Genomic DNA, 25,701 nt, shown 5'->3' on the forward strand with positions numbered 1-25,701 from the left:
GAGCTAAAAAATGTTTTATAAATAGTATTCTTTATAAACACTCTCATGTTGTAGAACAATTATCAATTCAATTTTCTAAACCAGGAAGTAGAACTATGGATAAATTTCAGGGTAGAAGATGAAGATGAAATTGCAATGACTTAGACATAGAACAAAATAAACATCCATTGATTTGATTACATTTCAGTCCTCCTTATATGACATAAATGCCCTTACAAGCTTCCAACCTACCTTTTTATCCTTTTTACCTTTAGCAACTCTTCTTGTCAAACTAGAATGAGACTTGATAATCATTATAGATGCAAAAGATATCCATCCAATAAAACCCATAACAACACTGATGCCCAAAAAAAATCTGTCATAAGTATGGTAATATGACAAGCCTTCCAGTGCAAGGTGAATCAGCTCTTTGCAAAGAGAGATCTAGGGGAAAAAAACAAATAATATGTGACAATGATAGGATTAAAACAAGTGTAATATACATTTAAATACCGTATTGGATCTGGGATCAGATGTATATAGTTTTGCCAACAACAGCAATCACAACTTATCTATGCCTATCTATTCTACTCAATTCTTGTCCAAATTCTCCAAAAATTTCCTCCTAGAGGTTCATCCAATGTGCTAATTTCCATTCTTCTGCCAATGAGGGGACATACCAGTATAGCACATGGACTGCCTACTTATCCTTCACTCCCCTTATATGAACAAAACATCTTTTTTCCCCCCCAGTCATACATTTATCTGACAGCATACTTCACTCCTCTTCTCCTATATAAAATGAAATTCATCATTTGTAATACATTACAGCTTGTTTGTACCTCTCTTTTGCCCTTTAAAAGAAGATAAAAGATTTCTCATTTATACATTGTTGGTATTTAATGAATTTAATAACATTTTCAATAGTATGCTTCTTGATGCATCTATCACTGGAGAATACAAGCATGAAGTAGGAATTTCATGTAAATAATTTGGACACTAAAATCTAATTTGCAATGATACTTAATGAGAAAATTAATTAGGGGTCTTTGGACCACTTCCAAACTTGGGAGACAGGACAACTGAACAGTCTCTGCCTACTGGTAGATTTGTCAACCAACACATGGAATTGAAGGTAGAACCCATTCGGGATTCATATGGAAGATAAAGATTTCAGATAAATTGTGTGGACAAGCTATTTCTCAGGCATTAAGTTGAGAACACAGGAATTTTTAAGATGGAAAGGAGTCTTGCTAGACCACTCATTCTGGGGGATGCTCTAAAGGGAGCATCATGGCAAATGGGTAAATATAATGAAAAATGCTGTGAATTATGTGAAGATGACACATGGGAATCATTATTATGACTATCAGAGATTTAGGATAATTGGCATGTTGATAGGTAAAAGGCAGATTAGTTTTCAAAGAAGGGACTTTATATTTAAAGAACAATATCTCAGTCATAAGAAAGTAAGATCAATATTAGATAGGAGCAGATGGCTAACCAGACATTTCTTAAAACCATCTCTTAGATGATTACATGAGTTTAAATTGTATAGCCATTTCCAAGCTGAAGAAATAGTTTTACAGCCTATGAACTGTTTTGGGGCCCACACTTACAGAAGGTTTATGAGGATTGATATTTTGCTATTTGGAGTTTGCCAGAAATGGGCTTAAATTCCAAGATTCTTTAGGATCTTGGGCAAGTGTGAGAAAGGATAGCCTTAGGTTTAGTTTCAAGTGAACAATGCTATTCTTACTGGTACTAGTGAATTTCTGTACGTGATGGATTAGGATAGCCCAGACAGGAAAGAAAGACAGATTCATAGTGAATTCTTCCATTACGGGAGTTTCTGCTAAGTCATCCAGTTAAACAAGGAACTAGATTTCATTTTAAGTGTACTGAAATAACATTTGGAGATACTAGAAGTATTATTTAGGTGGAAAGTAGGGGTTTTTCCTCCTACATATTGAGGAAAAAATGAAAGATGGTAATTAATAAAATTTTCCAAATTGACAAGCATTCATTTTCTCCCTCCTACCTTTACTCATTCCTCCCAGAGGAAAAACAAAAACAAAAAACCCATTCCAAAACTCAGTCAAATTAAACCCCCATGTTGAACTGGTCCAAAAATGTCTCTCTTGAAATGAGTTGCCAAGGACACTGAAGTACTCACAGAACATAGTTGGTCATTAGGAGAATATGTTTTGAACTAGAACAAAGTCTAGAATAGTGAACTGGACAAAAGTATTTCAGGGACCATCCCTGCTTAATTCCCTTATGTAAAATTAATATATTTGATTTCCTCTTTCGGGAGTAGTGGTGAAGAAAGGCAATTGGAATTAAGCAACTTGCCTAGGTCACATAGCCAGTAAGTGTTCAAGGCCATATTTGAACTTAGATCCTCCTGACTCCAGGACTGGTGCTCTATCCACTGTCCCACCCAGTTGTCCCAATTAAAATATTTTAAACGAGAATGAATATCATAAATTGGGCTTTTTCATATGTGCTCTTTCTTAAGAGATGGTGAATCTGTGATTGTGTATAAATACTAGGGGTAGAGGCTTATAGAATGCAAGAGCTTGATGGGGCTTTGGAGAAGGGGAGAAAGAGGAACTTAGTACATGTGTTGTAACTGAAAAAGGAACCTTTACATTCCATGGGAAAGCTAGATGATTATTCCTTTGAGATAGTCTAATTACTATAGCTTAAGTATCACAGCATACAGATTGAAACTGAATAAAGAAATCAACATACCCAGCTGAAAGAAGCTGACTTGAGTCATTCCCCAATTGGGCTTTTATTTTGTAAAATGAGGACAAGTGAACTGGGAAATGTATGCTAGTGTTACTCCTTCCTCTCTTGTGATTAGACTAAAGATTGGGAAGAGCAACTCATCCTAAGGTTTGTGATAACCGTGAGAGGTTCCTTGAGTTCTAAGTGTTAGGCCATCACAAAGAGTACCATGATAGAATACTGAAGAAGCCTACAGCTTACCTATAGACTACTACTCTTCATTTTACTGATGCCTTATCCTATTATACATTTTTATTAGATGTAGGAATGTTATAAAAATGAAGAGTTTAAACTGACTAGCAGGTTCTTTGCCTATTTCCTGGGGGGAGAAAAACAAGAAATAAAGGCTGATCATGCACCTAGTGGATTAAGGAAAGTTGTGATGGTTCTACTTTCTTTTTCTTCCTACTTTTGCTTAGTTGAAGCTGAAGTTATATTCTAAGGATTCTTTATTGATTACCTGGGATTACTCTAGAGTGAAAAATAAAGAAAGACGGTCTAAATATAGCTAAAAGAATTATAACTATTCCTAGGGGAAAAAAAAAAAAAGGAAACTGAGTTGAAGAGAAAAGAGGGGCAAGATTTCAGTATTACTGAAATCAAATAAAAGCATTAAATGTTAGGGTACTGGGGATCCCAGTAAGGATTTAGTAATTCGGATAAGATTAGGACTTTTGTAAAAGTGTTGGACTTTCAGAAGAAATGAATATTCTGAGGGGGTGAGACAAAGGGTGGGGAGAATAGAAAGAAAGAAGGGATAAAAACATATTTGTCTATATCAGTCCTTAAAATAAATAAGTCATTGTAAACATAGACAAAACTGAGTTAGTTTTGAAGGGCATGGTGGTCTATTTCCTCAGTGGGTGACACCATGAATGGCAAATAAAACTGTGCCAAATGCTCCTATATGAACCGGGGACAACTGGGGGCCAGGAAAAGGCTCCTGCTGAACTGAAACATGGAGTAAACTACAGTGGTAGTTTACTTTGTACCACAGGTGGTACAAAGAAATGGAGACAAAAAAGGGAGCACTTCGTGTGTGAGGAACAGCAGGTAATCATTAGAGTTACACTGTAGTGTGTGTGGAGAGCAGTAATGAGTAAGAAGTCTAAAAAGAGAGAAATAGATAAGAATATGAAGAGTTTTAAATGACAGAAAGAAACACAGATATTTGACCCTAGAGGTAATAGGGAACCACTGGAGATTAATGAATAAGCAATGACATGGTCCAACCTAAGCATAAAGAAGATCATTCTAACAGCTATATGGAAGATGGACTGGGAAGGAGATATGGGTTGTGGAGAGCAATTAGGAGGCTATTGCAATTGCCCAGGTGAGAGGTGATGAGGGTCTAAACTAGATATAGAACAGACAATTGCAGGCTGTTTTGTTTGCTTTCCAAAGGAATTTTAGTTAAATTGCATCTTTTTTAAAATGAATTTGTATATTTTCCTATAGAAATAATGTTACATTAGAAAATTAAGTTCCAGTACTTTTCCACAATAATCTTATAGTAAAATATAGTTGGGATATAAAGAAGGAACCACTCATAGATATAATATTTGTTTGCTTCTTAATGAGAAAGGAATATGATGGCTCAAGGAATATACTCCCCCCTTTCCAGGGCTCAAAAAGTTCTCTGCTCAGCTATTTAGGAGTAGTAATGGTCACATATGTAGGACTTTCAAAAATGGAGGTGTATATATACACTTACCACATCCTGATACTTCTCCTCTTTAAGGTAGGATCTTGCTTTTCCTAAAATCTCAAGCTGTTTAGAATCAGAAAGTAATCTACAAAAAAACAGAACATACTTGTTAAAGGGTATAAACTCCTATCTTCATCACCTAATAACTTTATATATTGAGGCAGAGATTATCATTTGAATTTGGAGAGTCTGGAGTAGAAAAGTAAGACCAGGAGGAAGAGATTCAAGTCATTTTACTGGAAAGGACCTTAAAGATTACTGAGTCCAAATTCTTCCTTCATAGTATCCACAAACTGTTAGCAACTTTTGCTTGAGAGTCTTCTGACAGGGGCTTCACTAGCCCATGAGGAATCCTATTTCTTTCTCAATCGCTCTAATTGTTGGCACGGTTTTCCTTCAATTGAGCCTCTCAGCAATTTCTGTGTAGTGGTCCTAGCTGTTGTACTCTTAGGTCAAGAAGAAAAAAAGACCACTACTTTCTTTATCTGCTAAAACTTCAGAATTGAAAGATTATAATCTGTTGCCCCCATTCTCCAATAATTTTCTTCCTCCAGACAAGCTTCACATAGGTTTTAATATTCTTCCCAATCTTTTTGGTAGCTTTTACAGCTTCTCAATGGCTGCCTTTATATGTTAATTTCCCTCCCCCAAAATCCGGATGGTACCTTAAACACAGAAGATATACTTTAAAAATACCTGTTGAAGAAGGGATTGTACAATGTCTGAATAGCCTTCAGATAAGGTTTGTGGGCAAAGAGAAATTTCAAAGGGAAAAAGGCTGTGGAAACTGGATATATGATCTTAAAGCCTGAAAGGTCAGCTGCGGTCATATTATGGAGAGATTTGAATGCCAGGACAAGGAGTCTGGATTTTAATTAATGTATATGGGAAATCACTGAATACTGATTCAGTGTTCAGAGCTGTCAGAAAGATCAATCACATAGTATGGTATAGAACAAACTAGCTTCATTTTCTTCCTTTCTTGTTATTGTAAGAGATACCCATGAAAATTGTGGAGATTTTACATTTGTAAAGTGTGTATATATATACAGTGAGAATATATAAAATTCACTTTATTAATTATATGACTAATGAATGAAAAACTTCTGAAGCTCCCAAATGTGTGAATTCTAGACACACACTAATTAGAAAACCTTATTTTTATTTCAAGACAATTCAAATATGAATTCACTATCTTAAAATAATATTCTGGTATTAGCATTTTTTTTTCTTAAAGTAATTCATTTTTCTTTTATTGCTAAGGAGGTTGACTACTTAGTTTTTCCTTGCTTTCATGTTGAAAAGCAAATAGAGATGTAGAGAACTTGAAATGGATTCAGAAAAGTGGCAAAAAGGATTTAAGAGAAGAAAATTACCTTTTCCTTGAGAGAAAGTTAAAGATCCTAAATAATTTAGCTTGGGGAAAAAAGCTTTGGTAGCAGCAAAATAACTATCTCCACATGCATTAAGAATTATTATACAGAGGATTTTGATTCTGATAAGCTTTTCTCTACCTATCCTAAAGAGTATAAATGGCCTTAAACTATATATGAGGAAATGGGCTCAGATGTAAAAGAATTTCCTTACAGTGAAAGAAGTTTAAATTCTGGAATCTACTTTCCATAATAATTGATGAATTGAATTGGAAATAATAAAAAAAAACAGGTTCATTTGTCCCCGATTATAGAGGCAACAATATTCAAAGTTTCTTCTAGTTAAATAAGTCTCTAAGTCCCGGCATTCCTTTAGCAGTACTTCCAAAAAAAATTTTATCTTTTTTAATTTTTAATTTTTTAATTTAATTTTATATTTTAATATAATCAATAAACAATATAAATAAATAAATAAAAATTTATATTATTTTAAAATTGAATATCTTTTTTAATATTTAAAGAGTTTTGATGAGGATAAATAACTAGAAAAAATGGAGGATAAAATATGAATGGAAAACCATATTTGTAAATGGAAAATTTTTTAAAGAATACTATAGAGTGGGGTCATAGACAGACCATGAATATTTTGGACCACCAAAATAGCAGAGAGAAGCCAGGAAGTTGCCTGAGCTCTCCCCAGTTTTCCTTGGAAACAACTTGAAATCAAACTTCTGAACAGATTCTGGAGTGACTGAACCTACAAAAAGATGGAAAGAAACAGTTTTCTAGCTCAAGATAGGTTGAAAGGAGCTCAAGAAAGGTGAGTCTCACTGGGGTGAATGAAATATGCATTCTGGCTCAGAAAGTAACTGGGAAAGTCAGTGGCAGGATCTTAATCAAAGCACAGATCATCAACTGAGGTCCCTCTGTCCTCACTCAATAAAATAGTAGTAGAGCAGACTAATGGAGCAGCCACCAGTTCCTACAGAGAAAGCAAACTGCTAACCCAGGAAGCCAGACAACAACAAGCGGGACTTGGGAGGACTATCCTCAGTGCTGTGAGCAAGTCATCACATACAAGGTACCCCTGCAGCTCAAAGCTGCACAAGAAGCTTGGGACAGTGTCCCCTGTATCCAGGAGCAGAATTCAACCTCAAAAACCAAAAAATTAAGGACAACTAAATGATGAGGTGGACAGAGCACCAGCACTGAAGTCAGGAACACTTGAAGTCAAACCTGACCTCAGATTCTTAACACTAGCTATATGACTTTGGGCAAGTCACTTAACCCCAGATGCCTCAGAAAAACAAACAAACAAACAAACAAATCTTGAAATAGGCAAAAAAAAGGAAAAAAAATTAAGCAAGAAACAAAAAAGAACTTTGACCACAGAAGGTTTCTATGGTGATAGGGAAGATCAAAACATCAACTCAAAAAAGGACAAAATGCCTATATGCAAAACTTCAAAAAGGAATATGAATTGGTCTCAAGCTATAAGAGCCTCATAAGTAGAATATGAAAGGGATTTTAAAAGTCAAAAAAGGGAGGTAGAAGAAAAACTGGGAAAAGAGATGAGAGGTAGGCAAGAAAGAGTCAACAGCTTGGGAAAGGAAGGACAAAATTTGATTGAAGAAAACAATTCCTTAAAAAATAAAATTGGTGAGGCAAAAAAAAAAAAAAAAAAAAAATCCAGTGAAGAAAACAAAACATTTAAAAGTAGAATCAGCCTCAGTTAAACAAAATCAAAAGAATGAAAAAAAAAAGAACGTGTGAAATACTTCATTAAAAAACAAGCAATTTAGAAAATAAATCCAAAAAGAGATAATTTAAGAATAACTGGACTCCCTGAAAGTCATGACAAAAAAAAAAAAAAAAAAAAAAAAAGACTGGGAATCATCTTTTAAGAAATCATCAATGAAAACTGCCTTGATGTTCTAGAACCAGAGGGATTCAAAATAGTCACTGAAAGAATCCATTGATCACTTCCTCAAAAGAGATCCTGCAAAGAAAACTGCAAGAAATATAGTAGCTAAATTCCAGAATTATAAGGTCTTTCCAGTATTGAGGAATCACAATAAGGATTACCCAAGACTCAGCATCTTCTATATTAAAGGATCCTGGAATATGATATTTTGTAAAGCAAACGAGCTTGGATCAAGAATTAACTATACAGAAAAATTAAGCATCATTTTTCAAGGGAAGGAATAAACATTCAATGAAATAAGGAACTTTCAATACTTCTGATGAAAAGATCAGAACTAAATATAAAATATGATCTTCAAATATAGGACTCAGGAGAAGTATAAAAAGGTAAGCAGGAAAGGGAAAAAAACCCCAAAATGCTATTTAAAGGTTAAACTATTTACATGGGAAGATAATACTTGAAATTCTTGTTACAAGTATCTTTATTAAGGCAGTTAGAATGGGTACACATAGACAGAGGGTGTGGATATAAATTGACTTTAACATGATAATATAAAAAAGACATTCAAAAGTGGAAAAAGGATTGTACCGGGAAAAGAGGAAGGGGGAAGTAAAACAAGGTAAATTAGATCACAGGATGAGGCACAAAAAAACCTATTACGATACTAGGAAAGAAGAAAGAGGGATGAACATTGAAGCTTAATCTTATCAAAGAGGGAATAACACAAAAATCATTTGGCATAGAAATCTATCTTACCATATAGTGAAGTAGGAGGAGAAAGGGAAAAGAAAAAAAGAGGGGCTGGATAAAAAGGAAGACAAAGTATAAATGGGAGAAGATTGGATGAAGGGAAAAATATAGCTGTGAATGTGAATGGGATGAACTCTCCTAGAGGTGGATAGCAGAGTGGATTAAAAAACAGAATCTTACAATATGTTGTTTACAAGAATCATATTTGAAGCAGAGAGATACACACAAAGTAAAGATAAAATATTGGAGAAAAGAAATACACACAGACTAAAGATAAAATATTGGAGAAAATATATTAGACTTCAGTTTAAATTTTTAAAAAAGCAGGAGGAGCAATGCTGATCTCAAAGTAAAAGCAAAAATAAATCTAATTTAAACAGATAACTAAGGAAACTAATTTTGCTAATAGGCACCATAATAATGAAGTAATTTCAATACTAAACATATATACACTGAGTGGTATAGCAGAGGAAAAGTTAAGTAAGTTTGCAAGAAGAAATATACAAGAAAAATATACAAGTAGTGGACCTCAACCTCCTCTTCTCAGAATTAGATAAGTCTAACCACAAAATAAATAAGAAGTAAGTTAAGGAGATTAATAGAATTTTAGAAAATTTAGAGATGATAAACTGCTGGAGAAAACTGAATGTATATAGAAAAGGAATATACCTTTTTCTCAGTGATATATGATAAAACTGAGCATTACAGCATAAAAACATCACAATCAAATATAGCAAGGCAAAAATATTAAATGTATCCTTTTTAGATCATGATGAAGCAAAAATTACACACAATAAAGGGCCACGGGAAGACAGATTAAAAACTAATTGAAAATTAAACTTAAAGAATGATTGGGTCAAATATCAAATCACAGAAACAATCAATAATTTCATCCAAGAGAATAACAATAATGAAACAACATGCCATAACTAATGGAAAGTAGACAAAGCATTTTGTATTTCAAATGCATACATGAATAAAACAGAGAAAGAAGAGATCAATGAACTGAGCATGCAATTAAAAAGGTAGAAATAGAACAAATTAAAAATCCCCAATTAAATATCAAATTAGAAATGGTGAAAATCAAAGAAGAGATTAATAAAACTAAAAGTAAGAATATTATTGAACTAATAAATAAAAGTAAGAGTTGTATTATGAAAAACTCAGTAAGATAGATAAACCTCTGGTTAATTTGATTTAAAAAAATAAAGAAGAAAATCAAAATTGCAGGATATAAAATAAAGCCACATAAATCATCACCATTTCTACATATAACTAACAAAGCCCAGCAGCAAGAGACAGAAAGAAAGATTTTATGTAGACCATATAAAATAGTTGGAGTCCACCTGCCAGGAACTATATGAACACAAAAACAAAAAACTTTATACATATATAAAGTCAAATACAAATAATTGGGAAAATATCAATTGCTCATGGATAGGTCAAGTTAATGTAATAAAAATGAAAACTTTATCTAAATTAATTTACTAATTCAGTTCCATACCAATCAACTAACAAAAATTATTTTATAGAGCTAGAAAAAAATTATAACAAAATTCATCTGGAACAACAAAAGGTCAAGAATATCAAGGGAAGTGATAGAAAAAATGCAAAGGAAGGAAGCCTAGTTATACCAAATCTAAAACTATGTTATAAAGCATTAATCATCAAAACTTGTTGGTACTGACTAAGAAAGAGATTGCTGGATCAGTGGAATAGTGTAGGTATGCAAGATACAATAGGCAATTATTATAGTATTCTGTTTGATAAACCCAACTTCTGGAATAAGAATTCACTATTTGATAAAAACTGCTGGGAAAATTGGAATCAGAATGGCAGACACCAGGCATTGAGGAACATTTTATACTCTATACCAAGATAAGGTCAAAATGGGTACATGATTTAGACATAAAGGGTAATACTATAAGCAAATTAGGAGAGCAAGGAAAATTTACTTGCCAGATCTGTGGAAAAGGGAGGAATTCATGGCCAAAGAAGAACTAGAGAACATTATGAAATGCAAAATGATAATTTTGATTACATTAAATTAAAGAAGTTTGCACAGCCAATAAATAGTTGCCAATAAAACCAATGCAGCCAAAATTAGAAGGGAAGCAGAAAGCTGGGGGAAAATATTTATAGCCAGTGTTTCTGATAAAGGCCTCATTTCTAAAATATATAGAGACTTGACTCAAATTTATAAGAATACAATTCATTTCCCCAATTGATAGTCAAAAAATATGAACTGATAATTTTCAAATGATGAAATTAAAGCCATTTCTAATCTTATGAAAAAATGCTCTAAATCACTACTGATTAGAGAAATGCAAATTAAGATAATTCTGAGATACCACTTCACACCTCTCAGATTGGCTAAGATGACAGGAAAAACTTACATGAACTGATGTTGAAGATGAAAACTTACATGAACAGAACCCAAAGAGTACTGTACACAGCAACAACAAAATTAGGTGATGATCAATTATTAGGGACTTGGCTCTTCTCAGCAATGCAGTGATTCAAAACAATTCCAATAGATATGAGATGGAAAGGGCCACCTGCATCAATTTAATGAATGTAAATCAAAGCATAATATTTTCACTTTTGTCTGCTTGCTATTTCTTATGTTTTTTTTCCTTTTGTTTTGATTTTTCTTACACAACATGCCATTTAGAAATGTTTCAAAGGATTGCACATGTTTAACCCACATCAGATTGCTTCTTTATAGTCACTTGAACATTAGTATTACTCATTCACCAGTCACGTGATTGTTTAGAAAAGACCAAATTATAACCGAGTGCATTAAATATGATATAAGATGGCAAGAGAATGTTCAACTATGAAAGAAGGCTCTATTAGGGAGAAAAAACTGATTTTAATCAGTGTACATTTGATTATTCATGCAGCTTTTCAGTGTATTTTGCCAAATAATTTTGAATTGGTGAAAATAAAAGAAAAGATAAAAAAAATACAAGGTCATGGATAGGTACTGTATAATTTAAAAATTACTAGACATCTGGAACAAATGATTAGACTAGAAAAAGAAAAAGGGGGAGGGTCTGATATGATGGTAAATTTTGACAAGGACCTCCAAAATATGAACAAGTTTTCAAAAATTCAAGAGCTTAACTAAAAAACAAGATGAAAAACTGAAATGATTCCAGGGAGTACTGCTGCCCAATGGAAATCATTAAATAACCTCAAAATGCACAAATGATATAAAAATGAACAAGGAGGAAAAAAATGCACCTTAATTCCTTGATTAGAGGAAAATAAGTTACTTTATACTTATCCGTTAATTATGAATCCTGATATTTACACTTGTGTCTGTTTAGTGATTTGGGTATTCAACCTAGGATGGATTTACAAAGCTATTATAATATACTTGTTTAAAGCAGGGCCAAGAGATCATTATATACTTCAACAACAATACTATATGATGACCAATTCTGATGGACTTGGCCATCCTCAGCAATGAGATCAACCAAATCATTTCCAATGGAGCAGTAATGAACTGAACTAGCTACGCCCAGCGAAAGAACTCTGGGAGATGACTAAAAACCATTACAATGAATTCCCAATCCCTATATTTTTGCCCACCTGCATTTTTGATTTCTTTCACAGGCTAATTGTACAATATTTCAGAGTCTGATTCTTTTTGTACAGCAAAATAATGGTTTGGTCACGTATACTTATTGTGTATCTAATTTATATTTTAATATATTTAACATCTACTGGTCATCCTGCCATCTGGGGGAAGAGGTGGGGGGAAAGAGGGGAAAAATTGGAACAAGAGGTTTGGCAATTGTCAATGCTGTAAAGTTACCCATACATATAACCTGTAAATAAAAGGCTATTAAATAAATAAAAAACAAAAAATATATATATACTTGTTTAGCTCTTGTTAATAACTCTCTACCAGAACTGGAAGAATTTCTTAAAAGAGCATGAATTTATTTACTTTAATGTCTGACAGCATCAAATCTCTATGCAGAATGGCTTACTAGTGAAATGATTAAATCAACCATAACAAATTTAATGAACCTTTTGACCCGGGATTAAGCAGAAACCAGGAAGAGATTTTTCATTATCCATGTACTATAATATCCATATAAGTGCTTATGTTTTGTTTTAAAATAATTTAAAACTAGATAACAATTTTTAAACTTCACTTTTTTAAGGAATGCATAAAGTTGCAGATGATAATACAGTAGGTAAATATAGTCTTTTTATTCATGCAGCATTTTAAAGAAGGTAAACTAGGACCAAACTTACTTTATTATTAATTAATCTAATTAATCATAGGAAGAGTAATGGGAAAAGTGCCTATTATTGTATAAGAGCAATACTATTCAATTGTAAAAAAAAAAAAAAAAAAAAAGATTAGCATGCTATTGTATAAAAAAGGTTAGATCTGGAGCCAAAAGATTTTGAGTTCAAATCCCTATTCTGTAATTACTGCTCCTGTGACCAGGGGCCATTCACTTTATCCCTCTAGGTAGCAGCTTCAACAAATCTGAGATGAATAGAATGAATTAGAAAAGGGCTTCTTTACCTTTTTGTGTCAAGGACCCCTTTGACAACCAGTGAAGCCCATGAATTCTTTTTCAAATGAAAGTTTTCAAATGCATAAAATAGATAAATGTTGGTAAAAACAAAAACATATTTTTTACCCATCCAATTTCATGGACCCTGCCAATACACCTCAAATTAAAAAACTGGATTAGAGAATTCTAAGATCTATTTTAGCTCTTACAAGAAATTCAGTTTATAGAATTCCTTTCTTTGTAAATTTAAAATTTTCGAATAGCAGTAATTATTAGGAAGTTTTTCTTTATATTGTAGGGAAATTTTTCTCTCTTTAACTTCTATCTGGTCCTCCTGGATCTTACTTATTTATCTTTTCTGTGGTCCTTAGAAGAAAATGTAAATATAATTTAAGTGATCTTCCAAAGTCTCTTCCATTTCCCTTAGTCTAGAAATATTCTTTAAAATGGAAATCTGACATCATTTCAACAAGCCTTAGAATTATTCTTTAAAATGGAAAATTGACATTATTTTTGTTTCAAGAAGATACATTACTTTACTGCATGAACATAATTATAAAAGAGCTAATTATAAAATGCTTATAAATGATCCTTTATGAGTTATTAATTTTAAATACATCTGACAAAATTAGTGTTTTTATCTTACTGTTCATACCTCACACAGGAATGCTATGATTAAATAAAGTTACAATATCTGTTTCAAAGGGATATTCTGGCCCGGGGATCAGCAAACTACAGCCTTCTGAGGGCTGAATTTGGTCCTTGATTGTTGCTTGCAGATCTCTGGCAAGTCTATGATTAACTGTCTGGCCAGTTGGTGATTAACTATCTTTGACAGTTCAGTTTGACTTATATAGCAATTGGCTGTGAAATCTTGAGACAGAAACTTAAAAATGGAAGATGATCACATCTGAAGTAGGCTCTTTGGCATAGTATATAGAGAAACTAGGCTTTAAACTGGAAAGACCTGGGTAAATCACTTAACTTTTCAATGCCCCAGCTTCCCTCTTCGATCACAAGGTGCAGAGTAGGTGCCAACCTATATTGGCAGAATTCAAGAGTTCCTTCTACTTATGAAATTATAGGTCTAATCCCTATTTCTGCTATTAAATAAAATTTACCATCTTGTAATGATTAATACATATGTGTGTATAATATATTATTTCACAAACTTTTTTTCAGAAGGTAACAATGAACCAAATGCTTAACAATAAAACATTGAGGATTGTTAATTATTAAATTCTTAAATTTAAAATATAAAAATATATTAGCAAAGACAGTATGTAAACACAACATATGAAGTAGCCTATTTATTACATAGCTCAGAGTTAGGCAGTAGTCCCTTTTGCATCACTGTAATTCTTAAATACAAAACACTTTTAATTATAAAACAAAAGCATCATTATAATCTTAGAGTTTAGAAATGCCATGTCTGAAGCAAGAAGCCCCTCCATAATAGTCCATAAAATGGCCATCCAAAGAACTGAAGTGATAGGAAATTTTTTACCTTACAAAATATATCATTCCATGTTTGGCTGGTTTAGAAAGTTTTTCCTTATAAAAGTAAAATCTCTCTCCTTTTAATCTCTGTTCACTGACCCTCATTCTATCCATTAAATCAAGCAAAATTAAGCTAATGTATTTTTCTCAAAAAAGTCTCTTCACATGGGTCAGATATTTTGACTTTTTGCCAACTTCCTTTCTTCATATGCTTTCACACAGTTCTTGCTGCATTTGAGTATTTATGTAAACAGGAAATCTCTAGTTGCTAAATGCTCCAAAATTCATTTGTAAATGATTTCACTGGAACTTGGAACACATTTTCTCATAGGAACAATATTATAAATTGTGGCTAGATTCCCAGATTATCCCCTAAAAAGTCTAACACATAACAAAAATACTATACTTTTATGAAGAAAGAAAAATAACATATAATATTCTATAAATAACCATGTTTTGCCTGGTGTTTACCTTTAGTAAGAAGGCAACTAGATGACCTTTGTGGTCCTTTCTATTCAAAAGATTCTACTATAATTCATACATAGAAGTCTTAAGAGTAGATTGAAAGGACTAATTTAATTGAGGGAATTAAAGAAAGTGGACCATAAAAAGAAAAATGGAGGTAGGGGTACATGAGGAGACTAGAGAGTGATAGAGATCCTAGTTTTATTTATTCCCCTATCCCAGATTCTGGGTATATACATCCTTTTGACCTTGTGAGCACCTATGTCTGAATGCCTATGTTTAAGAACCAAACTCTTAAATTCAGCCTCTAATGGATGAATGTGGTAGCGCTCTTTTCACAGTGTGTGGCAAAAGGAAGACCCAATGATTAGGGAAAGGTGTTTTGTTATCTAAGATAGCATCATCCAAGCTTTTTTGATAATATATCATCAAAAAATTATACTCTGAATATAGATATATTCACTTCTCTATAAATCATGATACTATTTTAGTAATAATTACATATTCTAAAACTTATACAAAAATAAAAATAAAAATATTTTGAAAATACTATTTTAAAAACCTCTTTGCTCTCACCAAAATATATTTGGGTGAGAACAACATGAAAAATTATCCTTTATTATAAATCATATTTTAAAACTCTGTGATATAACAATTTGAAGATCTGGTTCTAAGTTATGTTTATTTTTGATACTTGGCTTTAACAGCTGTCACAGTTGAAGAAGATACATCACAAAGACACTTAGATCCAAATGGAAGAAATGCATCGTTGGCTGTGCTTGCTAAATCATGATACTCATTTTTCATTCCTATCTACCAATTATGCAAAGGTCTTTCTTGAAACTCAGCTAACAAATTTCCACTTTCAATCAGTCATTCTTGAAAACTAATAAAATTCTGCTGTATTTTTGTTCTTTTAACAAATGTGTTCAGAAACTTTTCATTTGGAAGATAGAAAGGTTAAGAAAAAAATTCTCTAAGTTTCATAAGTATGCAGATGTGAGTTTTTATAGGAGACATATCATTTTCTATAAGCCAGAGTGGAAAAGATAACTATCTATGAACTGGGTATGAGCAACAGAGTCAAACACTACAAAGAAGTCAAGAAGGATAATGACTGAGAATAGATAAACAGATTTGGCAATTAAAAAATCATTAGTGATTTACAAAAAGATCTACAAGGAAGCAAAGAAAAGATGGATTGCTCAGAACAAAATGTATACTATTACATAGACTTTCTTGAAATGGAAATGTATTGCTTTATATTTTGAATCCTCTTATATTTTGCTATGCACATGGCAATGTTTTTACTTCTATTTTATATTGAAGTTCAAAACAAATAATTTTTTAAAAAAGAAATCATTGGTATCTTTATCTTTGAAAAGTATAGACAAGTGCAATTGGTGAGGAATCAAGGATAAAGAGGTTAAGAAACTGAGAGTTTCCCTTAATGGCATTAGGGAAGTCAGAGAAAGATCATGCTATAATAAAGAAAACTGTTATACAATGATTCAATAGGGAATCATAGTCTGTATCTTACTGTGTACTACCAAAAACAAAAATGGGAGAAAAAAATCTTTTGTTTGCTTGTTTGTTTTTCAAAGCACTGGTAGCATAGGGGTCTACTTGAAATTCCTGCATCAGTCATGAAGTGATCTAGGGGCAGGGGCTATATATGGAGATGCTAGGAGGAGAGAGGAATTTTGTCTTCTACATTCTTTGAGTACTAGTATTTGGTTAGATTCTAACTGCCTTGAGATATTAATACCTGATGAAGCCAAAGAAAGTCAGAAATAAAAGACAAGGCTCAATAAGTAATGCTGGAGAAAGTGAGGCAAGATAGGATTAGAGAGTACTTAATAATTTATTTAAAAGGGAGAGATTTACTGGGACCAAATGGATCCATGATTTGGTCCCAGGGCTGAATGAGACTATGGTCTCCAAGAATCTAGCAAACAATGTGTTCTCAATGACATATATACATATGGCTCAGATTCAGGGGGTAGATTGAGGCAGAGAGGAGTCAGGGTGTTGAGAGCGGGAATGGGGTAAGCCACGGGACATGGGATGACATAATGGGGGGAGGAACCCCGGAGATGGGGAGAGGCATCTTGATAAGATGGTATCTGATATTCTGATAGTCTAAAACATAAGCTCTTTTATCCTTATCAAATATTCCGATTAATAGGGAAGGATGGTTTTGCAGGATTGAGCAGAACAATTATAAATTGAGGTAGAACAATTAGGGAAACCCAGGCAGGACAATTTAGGGAAACTGAGTCAGGATAATTAGGAAAACTGAGTCAGGACAATAAAGGAGAACTGTGGCATAACAAATAATAGGGAAAGGGGATGGTACAGTTATATTGCACAGTTATCTACAGTGATTATTAAGATGGAAGATGAAATTCAATCCATTTTCTCACCCTGTAAGAAGTCATCTTTTCAACCTCTTTTAGGGTTATGTTATTATCCTCCCTCAGATAGCTATGGTCCCCACTTTGGAACCAATGGTCTAGGGTACCAGGAAAAGCTACCCCCTGTTCTAATTTTGTACTTAGTGGGGATAAAGCAAGTTATATGTTAAATCATCTTGAAAAACTGAGTCTATAAATGTGAAGTGCTATCATTACCAGAAGATCTAATTCTAAAAATACTTAAGTTGCATTATATACCTGCATTGCATCATCTCTTTTAGCAAGGATTTTTTTTAAAAACCTGGAATTAATAATCTAGTTGAAATTACATATGTACACACACACACACATACACTCATGTGTATATGTGTATATATATATATATATATATATATAAACATATTTGAAGAAATAATACAGAGTAATTAAATCAACTAAATATCATTTATTAGATTTCTACTATGGGCTGGACAACGTGAGAGATCCTGAAGATATAAGAAGTCAAAGAAAGCATATAATCAAAAGCTTAGTACTGTGGTATAGGCTAACCATGCAACAGGAGCTCAAGAGTCCATGCAAGAGGAGAAATCACTAAGGATTAGAGTAATGAGAAGATTACGTGGAAAAAGATTGCCCTCTAAAGAATGGGAAGGATTTGGAACTAGATTCAAGTTCAATCTTTGACACATACAGATTCTTTGATCCTGGGCAACTCTCTTGATCACTCAGTGCTAGCTAGCCATACTCTAAAACTAAATAAACTGTACATCTGTATTTGTTGAGTGAGTTTCCTTATTTAGCAGGAGCTCCCGGATGTTAGCAGCCAGAACTCTGAACATAAAACAAGGATTCTTACAAGGTGCTGTCAGTGGAATTGATAAAGACAATGATTATCTAGTTTAGCATGGTGATTAATAGTTCTCTAGTTCAGTATATGTACTTAGTACTTTATATAGTTCTACAAGATTCACACCTATGATAATGTAATTAAAAGAAAGCATACAAACTCAGATAAACTCAGCCAGAGTCAGAGGCAGAGAAGACAAGCAGACTGGAGGGAAGAACCCAAGCTCTCCAAACCAAGGAGAGAGAGATTCATTTTCATCTTTATCAGCCTTGTGGTGGCAGGCCTGTCCTCCTGCATTTTCTGCACTGAAACCCAGACTCCTGAAGACCTTTAAGAAAGCTGCCCAGCCTCAGGCAAAGAAAATAGATTGTGAAGGAGATAATAAAGGATTTGGACTTTAATACCCAGCTATTCTTGTGGTGATTACTGAACTGAAAAGGAGGCTGTCCCAGAGACAATGACCTCCAGAAAAACAATAAGAACATTACACCCAGAGACACCAATAAAATCACAGGTCCTGTTCCCATCCCCAACCCCCAAATTAAATAAATATGAGTTAGCATTATTAGCAAAGGATCTAAATCTAAAAATACCTCTAAATGCAGTATGAACTTAGTATAAAGCCCAAAAGTTCACAACAATTATTCTTCTATGATTTCTATAACTTTCTAATTTTGCTTTTTTGTCTTACAATAAAAAAAATTACAAATCTTTATATGGCATTTCAAAGTTTATAGAGGGTTTTCTTTTTGTTTCTCATCAACTCTTTCATACTTTATATAAATATATATATATGTGTATGTATATATATATATATATCCTAGTGACACTGATGTCTCTTTGTTCTCCTCACAACTCAGGTTCATTGGCTGGATCAATATCTACATCATGCCCCTACTTGATTGGCCCAATAGATCTACTCTAGATTCCTCTCCTCTCCTTTTCTTTCCTCACCTTTCTATTCTCACCTTTCTATTATACTCCATCACTTAGTGAGTTCTGATTAATGTTTATTATCTTTATATATATGTGTGTGTGTGTGTGTGTGTGTGTGTGTATATTATATAATATATATTACTCCCATGTATATAAATGTATACATATATATGTAAATACACTCATAGATATTCAGCCCTAATATCTTTTCAGACCTCTAGTCCAACATCATTGTTTATTGTATATTTCAATTTGGATGTTCTATAAGCATTTTAAATTCAACATGTCTAAAAGAAAACTCATTAACTTCCCTCATCCCAAACTCATTCCTTTTCCAAATTTTCCTACCTTTGGCTACACCACTGTTCTAATTAACTAAGCTAACTGCTCCTCATCCCATATATCTAGCATTTGTTTCCTCCTTTTTACTCACATGGTCATCACTATGGTTAAGATATTCATCATCCTTCTTCTCACATACTGAAAAAGACTTAATTGGTTTCCTTGTTTCAAATCTCTCCCTTTTCAAATCCATCATCCACAGAGTTGCCAAAGTAATTTTCATAAAGCATGAGATTACTCATGACAACCCCCTATACAATAAAATTCAGTGGCTCTCTATTACCTCTAAGATAAAATATGAACTTGTTGTTTTGGCATTTAAACCCCTTTACAACTTACACTTACAAGCTTACATTATTTCCCCTTCCTATATTCTACTGTCCATTCAAACTGGACTTAACATTTCTCCCTCATGACACTTTATTCAGACCCATTGGTTTCTATTCATTGTTCTTCATGCACATTCTCACTCACATTACCTCTCAGAATCCCCAATTTCTTTGAAATTCAGTTCAAATGCCACCTTCTACATAAGACCTTTTCTGATCATCCCAGCTGCTAGTGTCTTCCCCTAAATCTATATGTTTGTAAAATATATAGACATTATTATATCTATAGATGTGCTATATCACAGTGTTAAAACTATAAATAATAAAGCATATTCTTTCATTTTGTTCTCACAAAAATATATTTTATTGAAAACAAGTAGATTTTTCTGATTATTAAAACAGTATTTTCAAAATATTTCAAAATTTTTATTTTTGTCTAAGTTTTCAAGTGTACATTATTAGTAGAATAATACTATGTGTATATATATATATTATATCTATCATATCTATTATGATAGATATCTATAAGATAGGCAAATGAATGCATGTGGATAGAGAGATAGAGCTTTAATAGGTTTGCACTAACATTTTTGAATATGTATGCATAGATAAGATAGATAGATATAGCGTATATACAATTTGTTTCCCTCTCAAAGACTATTAAATGAGTGAAGGCAAGTTCTGTTTTGTTTTTGTGTTTTCAATGCCCAAGGTCTAGCATAGTACTTGGCAAATAGCAGGCATTTTAATAAATGTTTGTGGATTGAGTCATTCAAGAAAGCCTCATCTTGTCTTATATTCTTACATATTCTAAGTATCCAAAGTGTATGTGAAGAAGGGTACAGTTTGGCATAATGGAAAATATTTTGGTTAGAGTACTTAAATCCTATCTTGTTTTGCCATTTATAACTAATGTGAGCAAGAGCAAGTCACTTTACCACCTGGTACCTCAATTTTCTTGTTGGTAAAATAAGGGGTGGTTATATTAAATGACCTCTGAGGTTCATTATAGCTCTAAATCTATAATTCTATGCACAGATTCATGACTATTATTTGTTGGAAGGATGAAGGCTAAATAAAGAAATAAAAGTTAATTTTAATTCAAAATTCTGTGTTTATTCCTAAAGATATTAGTCAGCCAATCCAGCTGTGGTGCTAGGTTGAGTCATCATTGTCTATATAAGACACTTCTTGTTGTTCTGAACTAGGAGACTCCATAATATTTGCATTTTAAAAGATCTCCCCCCAAAATGAGCAAGTGGGTTGGCACTTGAGAATGCAACCTTTAGTATAAATATAATGCCTCTCGTTAGGATTTTTTTTATCTATATATTTTGAGAAATAGAATTTTCTTTAAACAAAATTTACTTCAGTATGACATAATAATATAATAATAATTATTATTATAATCACATTTATAAAGCCCCTCAAAAGTTTGCAAAGCACTCATATAGATCACTTGATCTTCACCTTATGAGGAAGGACTATTAATTTTAATATAATTCCCTAGATGAGCAAACTGAGATGCCAAGGATATTCATCCACTTACTAGAAGGGTTACACAAGTAGAGTTTTCTAATGAAAATTTTTCTAATCCAAGTCTCTTCTGACTCCCAACGCCACTATTTTTTGCACTAGGGTAGGCATAAAAATTATTTACAATAAAACATAAATAGATCTTATGAATTGGTTCTCCCTGTCAAATTAATTCTATTCCAGCTCAAGAAATAAATACACAACCACTGAAATTTCAAAAGGGGGAGGGAATTCTTATATTCTTTGAGGAGGATTCTATTTTGTTCTATTCCTTCTTAAGAATGTGCCATACTTAAGAGCACCAATACTTCTGGACATTACATAATTTGTTTATGGTACAAAAAATTAAATAGGGAGATGAGGGTTAGGGGTAACAGAAATGTTAAAGAAACTCCTGCCAGGTAAATTAGCAGAAAGCTAGAAGGGCTTAATAAGGAAGATCCGAACAGATGGGGTCAATCAGAGACCAGTAGGAGAGGAAGATATTCTACTCAGAAAATAGTGCCTAAGTCCTCTAGAGGAAAATACTTTAGCTCTGGTTGGCTGAAAGGACAGCTGGAACCTCACATGAGACAACTGAGGTTAACAGAAAAGGTTTAAGAAAGAGAGCAGAAGAGTTTCTTTTGACTAACAGAAAAATAAACCTTATTAACTTCTGTATTAACCAAGGATTGTCTCTATTCAAATGTATAGATGCTCAAATATTTAAATTTTCCTCCTACATTTTTATCATTTCAAAGAAAGTACATTTTCCTGGAAAACTTCTGTATCATTTCCACATTTATTGCAAAGTAGTATATTTCATATAACTGAAAATACTGCAAAGTGAGAAAAAAGACAATGTAGTTATTTATAGTTGTTTTTAAGTTGTTAAAAGCAACCTCTGAGAAATATTATATACGAGTAAATGTTATTTGAATGATTTCTCTTTACTCTCTGCAATATTACTGCAGACAAGCAGAGCAACAGGAACATTAACATGATTCTGAAGGATAGATGTCTTTGCTCCTCACCTTTGAAGAGAGGTGATAGATTCAATATGCACAATAAAATATATTTTTTGGATATGGAAGAACAATTTAAAAATCTATTTTGTTCACTGTGCATATCTGTTACAAGGGTTTTTTGTTTTTTCTCTCTTCTGTAGAAGCGTGGGAGGGAAAGAAAATAAAATGCTTCTTAACTGAAAAGTAATTTTCAAAAACCCATGTCTTTAATGACTAATGGCTACAAACTTTTTACTCATTGGCTTGCACAATGATCTCTCCTCATTCCCTTTTCCTTCTCTCCCTTAATTCTCCCTTCTTTCCTTATTTCCTCCCTATTCGTTTCCTCTTTCTTACTACTCCCTCTTTAAGTCTAGTGGTATTACAGAAACAAACAACATTGGTTGCTGACCTCCCTCAGAAGTGTAAGATGTGAATTGTCAACACAATGAGGAGAGAGCTTTTATTTCCATGACAGTCTTTTCTTAGCAGTGGGCCTAGAAGATTCTACTTTGTTCTGAGCTTCCTGGTTTGTGGGAAGTAATAGAAGCAAATAGTGCATTTCCCAGTTAATGTCTCTAAAGAGTTCTCCTTTCCACTGGCCAGCCTCCCACACCATCATTTACCCTAAGGGAGCAGCAAAGAAGATCTCTATCTCTACTTGAGCTACTCTTGTCTCACAACTGAAAGAATGAACGAGTATTACTTTCTTAGCCTCACTTGAATTTAGATTCTTTGTATTCAAATCACTTGACATTTATCTAACGTTACTTTCCCTTTACATCAATGGGTTGAAAAACAGATGAATAAATATGTAACAGCTTATTAATTTGAAATGTAATGGATATCTAGAAATCAAAATTGATAGGGATAATTTCAATCGCTGACCATTAAAAAATTAAATATTGTGTTTTAATAAAAAGTGACCTTCTATGGGCCGAATTATTGAGGAAAGCCTCTGGATTGTCTTTGAAAATTGTGTGATGCTCTTAATGAACTTCTGCTTCTCCCTAAAACAAAGGCCTCTATCTTTAGTATCAGTATTCTTCCTGTCAGGGGCAGAATGTAGGATTGGAAAGGAAATGATCTCAAAGTCAGGAAGATCTGGACTCAAGACCCATCTCTGATCTACACTAACTGGCTCTGTGACCCTGAAGAACTATTTTAATTTCTCAAAGCTCTGGATAACTCTCTAAGACAGTTAAGTTGCAGAGAAGGTGCATTAACCTATAATAGTTTCAATCCCTGTCACTGTCCCTAATTCTTTTTGTCATGTTGTATGCCTGGAAGTTAAAGAATATCACATTCTCTGAAAATTAAATTTATAGGACACCTAAAGGGAAATGGAGAAATATACAGTGGGTATGAATAGGCTGAAACATTACAAACACAGAACTGTGCAGGAGAAGCTCCATCAGATCTATGACTGAAAGAGGATGTAGAACAATCACACAGTCAAAAGGATGATAAAAATAATAACTAATATTTATATGGCACTTACTCTGTGTCAGGCACTGTGCTAGGTGCTTTACAATTATTCTCTCCTTTGGTGCTAACAACAACCCTGTGAAGAAGGTGCTATTATCATCTCCACTTTATAGATAGAAAAACTGAATCAGAAAGGGGGTAAGTGATATGCTCAAGGACTCAGAGCAAGTCAGTGTCTAAAGCAGAATTTGAATTCAGGTCTTTATCCTCAGTGCCATCTAGCTGTCTAGGTAATTAAGTTGTCTTGAGAATCAATAAACAGCCCTTATGCTACACAGCTTAGGAAGGAGTTAAGTGGGTAACAATCCATCATTGGAAGATAATAAGCTTCTATGGGATCACAAAATCACAAAAATGCAGAGGCAAAAGGCATATTTAAAACATATACTTGAGAGTAAGGAATTAAGAAAGAGAAAAAAAAATCTTCTATGCATCTTTCTTTTAAATCTATACCCTTGCATGGTGTGCTCATTAACACAGTACCCTTCCCCCAGGCCTAGACAAATATTACAGAAGGTACAGTACCAGCTGAAATTGAAAGAAACTTTCCATAGAAAGTAGTACTTCAAAGAAAATGACACTCTTTAGGCCAATTTCTGTTTAAATCTTTTAGGAGGTATTTTTTTTAGAAGTCCATATTTCTCACTCCAGTCTCTGATAGGAGTATCTCCATGGTACTTCCACATATATATACAGTGGAAAATTAGATAAATTTGAAGTAACAGGACCTAAGTATGAATTGCAACTGCAACTCCCTACGAATGTGTCTCTGAATAAGTCATTTCACCAGGGCGGGCTTCAGTTACCCTATGTATAAAATGGAGACATCTAGATGACCTTTATCTAAAGCCCTTTTATTGCTCCAGATCTATGATCTATGACCTACTGTTATAAGGAAGAGAAGGATATTTGCCTCCATTACACTCCTATTCCGATATCTCATAATATGTGGAAATGAACCTGTGTGACTGGAGGATACACCACCAAATAATAAGTCTGGTTAGACTTTGCCAAGATGCAAAATCTTTGACTACAAGTCTAGCATCAAACTGGACATGTCTGTTGTCAGAGAATCAGTCTAACTTATTCTGGAGAAGCTGATCTCCAGAAGGTTAGTCACCAAGTAATGAATGGGCTGTAGGCAACATGGTGGTATATAGAGCACTAGACCTGCAGTCAGGAAAATCTGAGATTAATCTGGTTTTAGACACTACTAATTGTAAACATGGGCAAGTTACTTCATCTTAACTTCCTCAGCCTTCTCCCCACCAAAATGTTTCTTAATATTAAAAAAAAAAGCAAAAAACAAAATTAAATTGAAAGGCTGTGAGCCATATGGGCAAAGGAAGTATCTATATATATGGACGGACCAAAATCAAGAAAAACACCAAATTAAAAATAATTTTAATGAAGTCAAGGATAAAAATAGTAAAAGAATAAAAAGTCTGTGTATCAATATTTTTCCTTTATTTAAAATGCCCTTCAATAACAAGGAACCCTTCAGTCTTTCCATCAAGCTCTAAATGGAAAGATGAAAATGATATCTCAGGAGTTCAGTTTTCTTAAGCTCTAAGAAAAATATTGAGATGGATTTTGTTATTTGAAAAATGAAAGATAAAAGTCATTCCTTATAACTGCATAAAAAATTTCATTAACCAAATGCAACATTTTCCCATGACTAAAGAATTTATGATTTAGAGATAAGAATATATTTTATTTCCTAGTTTAATAAAATGATAATAAATTAAATGCTGTTAAGATTATATAATGAGATTGGT

The 25,701-nt window shown here is 33.2% G+C and overlaps 1 protein-coding gene across 4 annotated transcripts in view; it reads right to left on the reverse strand.

Moving 5' to 3' along the window:
• The window catches only part of PIGN (phosphatidylinositol glycan anchor biosynthesis class N), a 194,825-nt gene that overhangs the window by 73,420 nt on the left and 95,704 nt on the right, over nt 1-25,701 (reverse strand). For all 4 annotated transcript variants that reach the window (XR_004230913.1, XM_031946172.1, XM_031946173.1 and 1 more), the window contains 2 exons: nt 4,490-4,568; nt 232-423 (listed from right to left, as the gene is read on the reverse strand). Coding sequence is in view for 3 of the 4 variants with exons in the window: in XM_031946172.1 (XP_031802032.1) it covers nt 232-423; nt 4,490-4,568 (271 nt within the window). In the remaining variant the exon portion in view is untranslated. The remainder of the gene's footprint in view (nt 1-231; nt 424-4,489; nt 4,569-25,701) is intronic.

The sequence above is a fragment of the Sarcophilus harrisii genome, chromosome 1 (assembly GCF_902635505.1).
Source record: "Sarcophilus harrisii chromosome 1, mSarHar1.11, whole genome shotgun sequence".
NCBI lineage: Eukaryota > Metazoa > Chordata > Mammalia > Dasyuromorphia > Dasyuridae > Sarcophilus > Sarcophilus harrisii.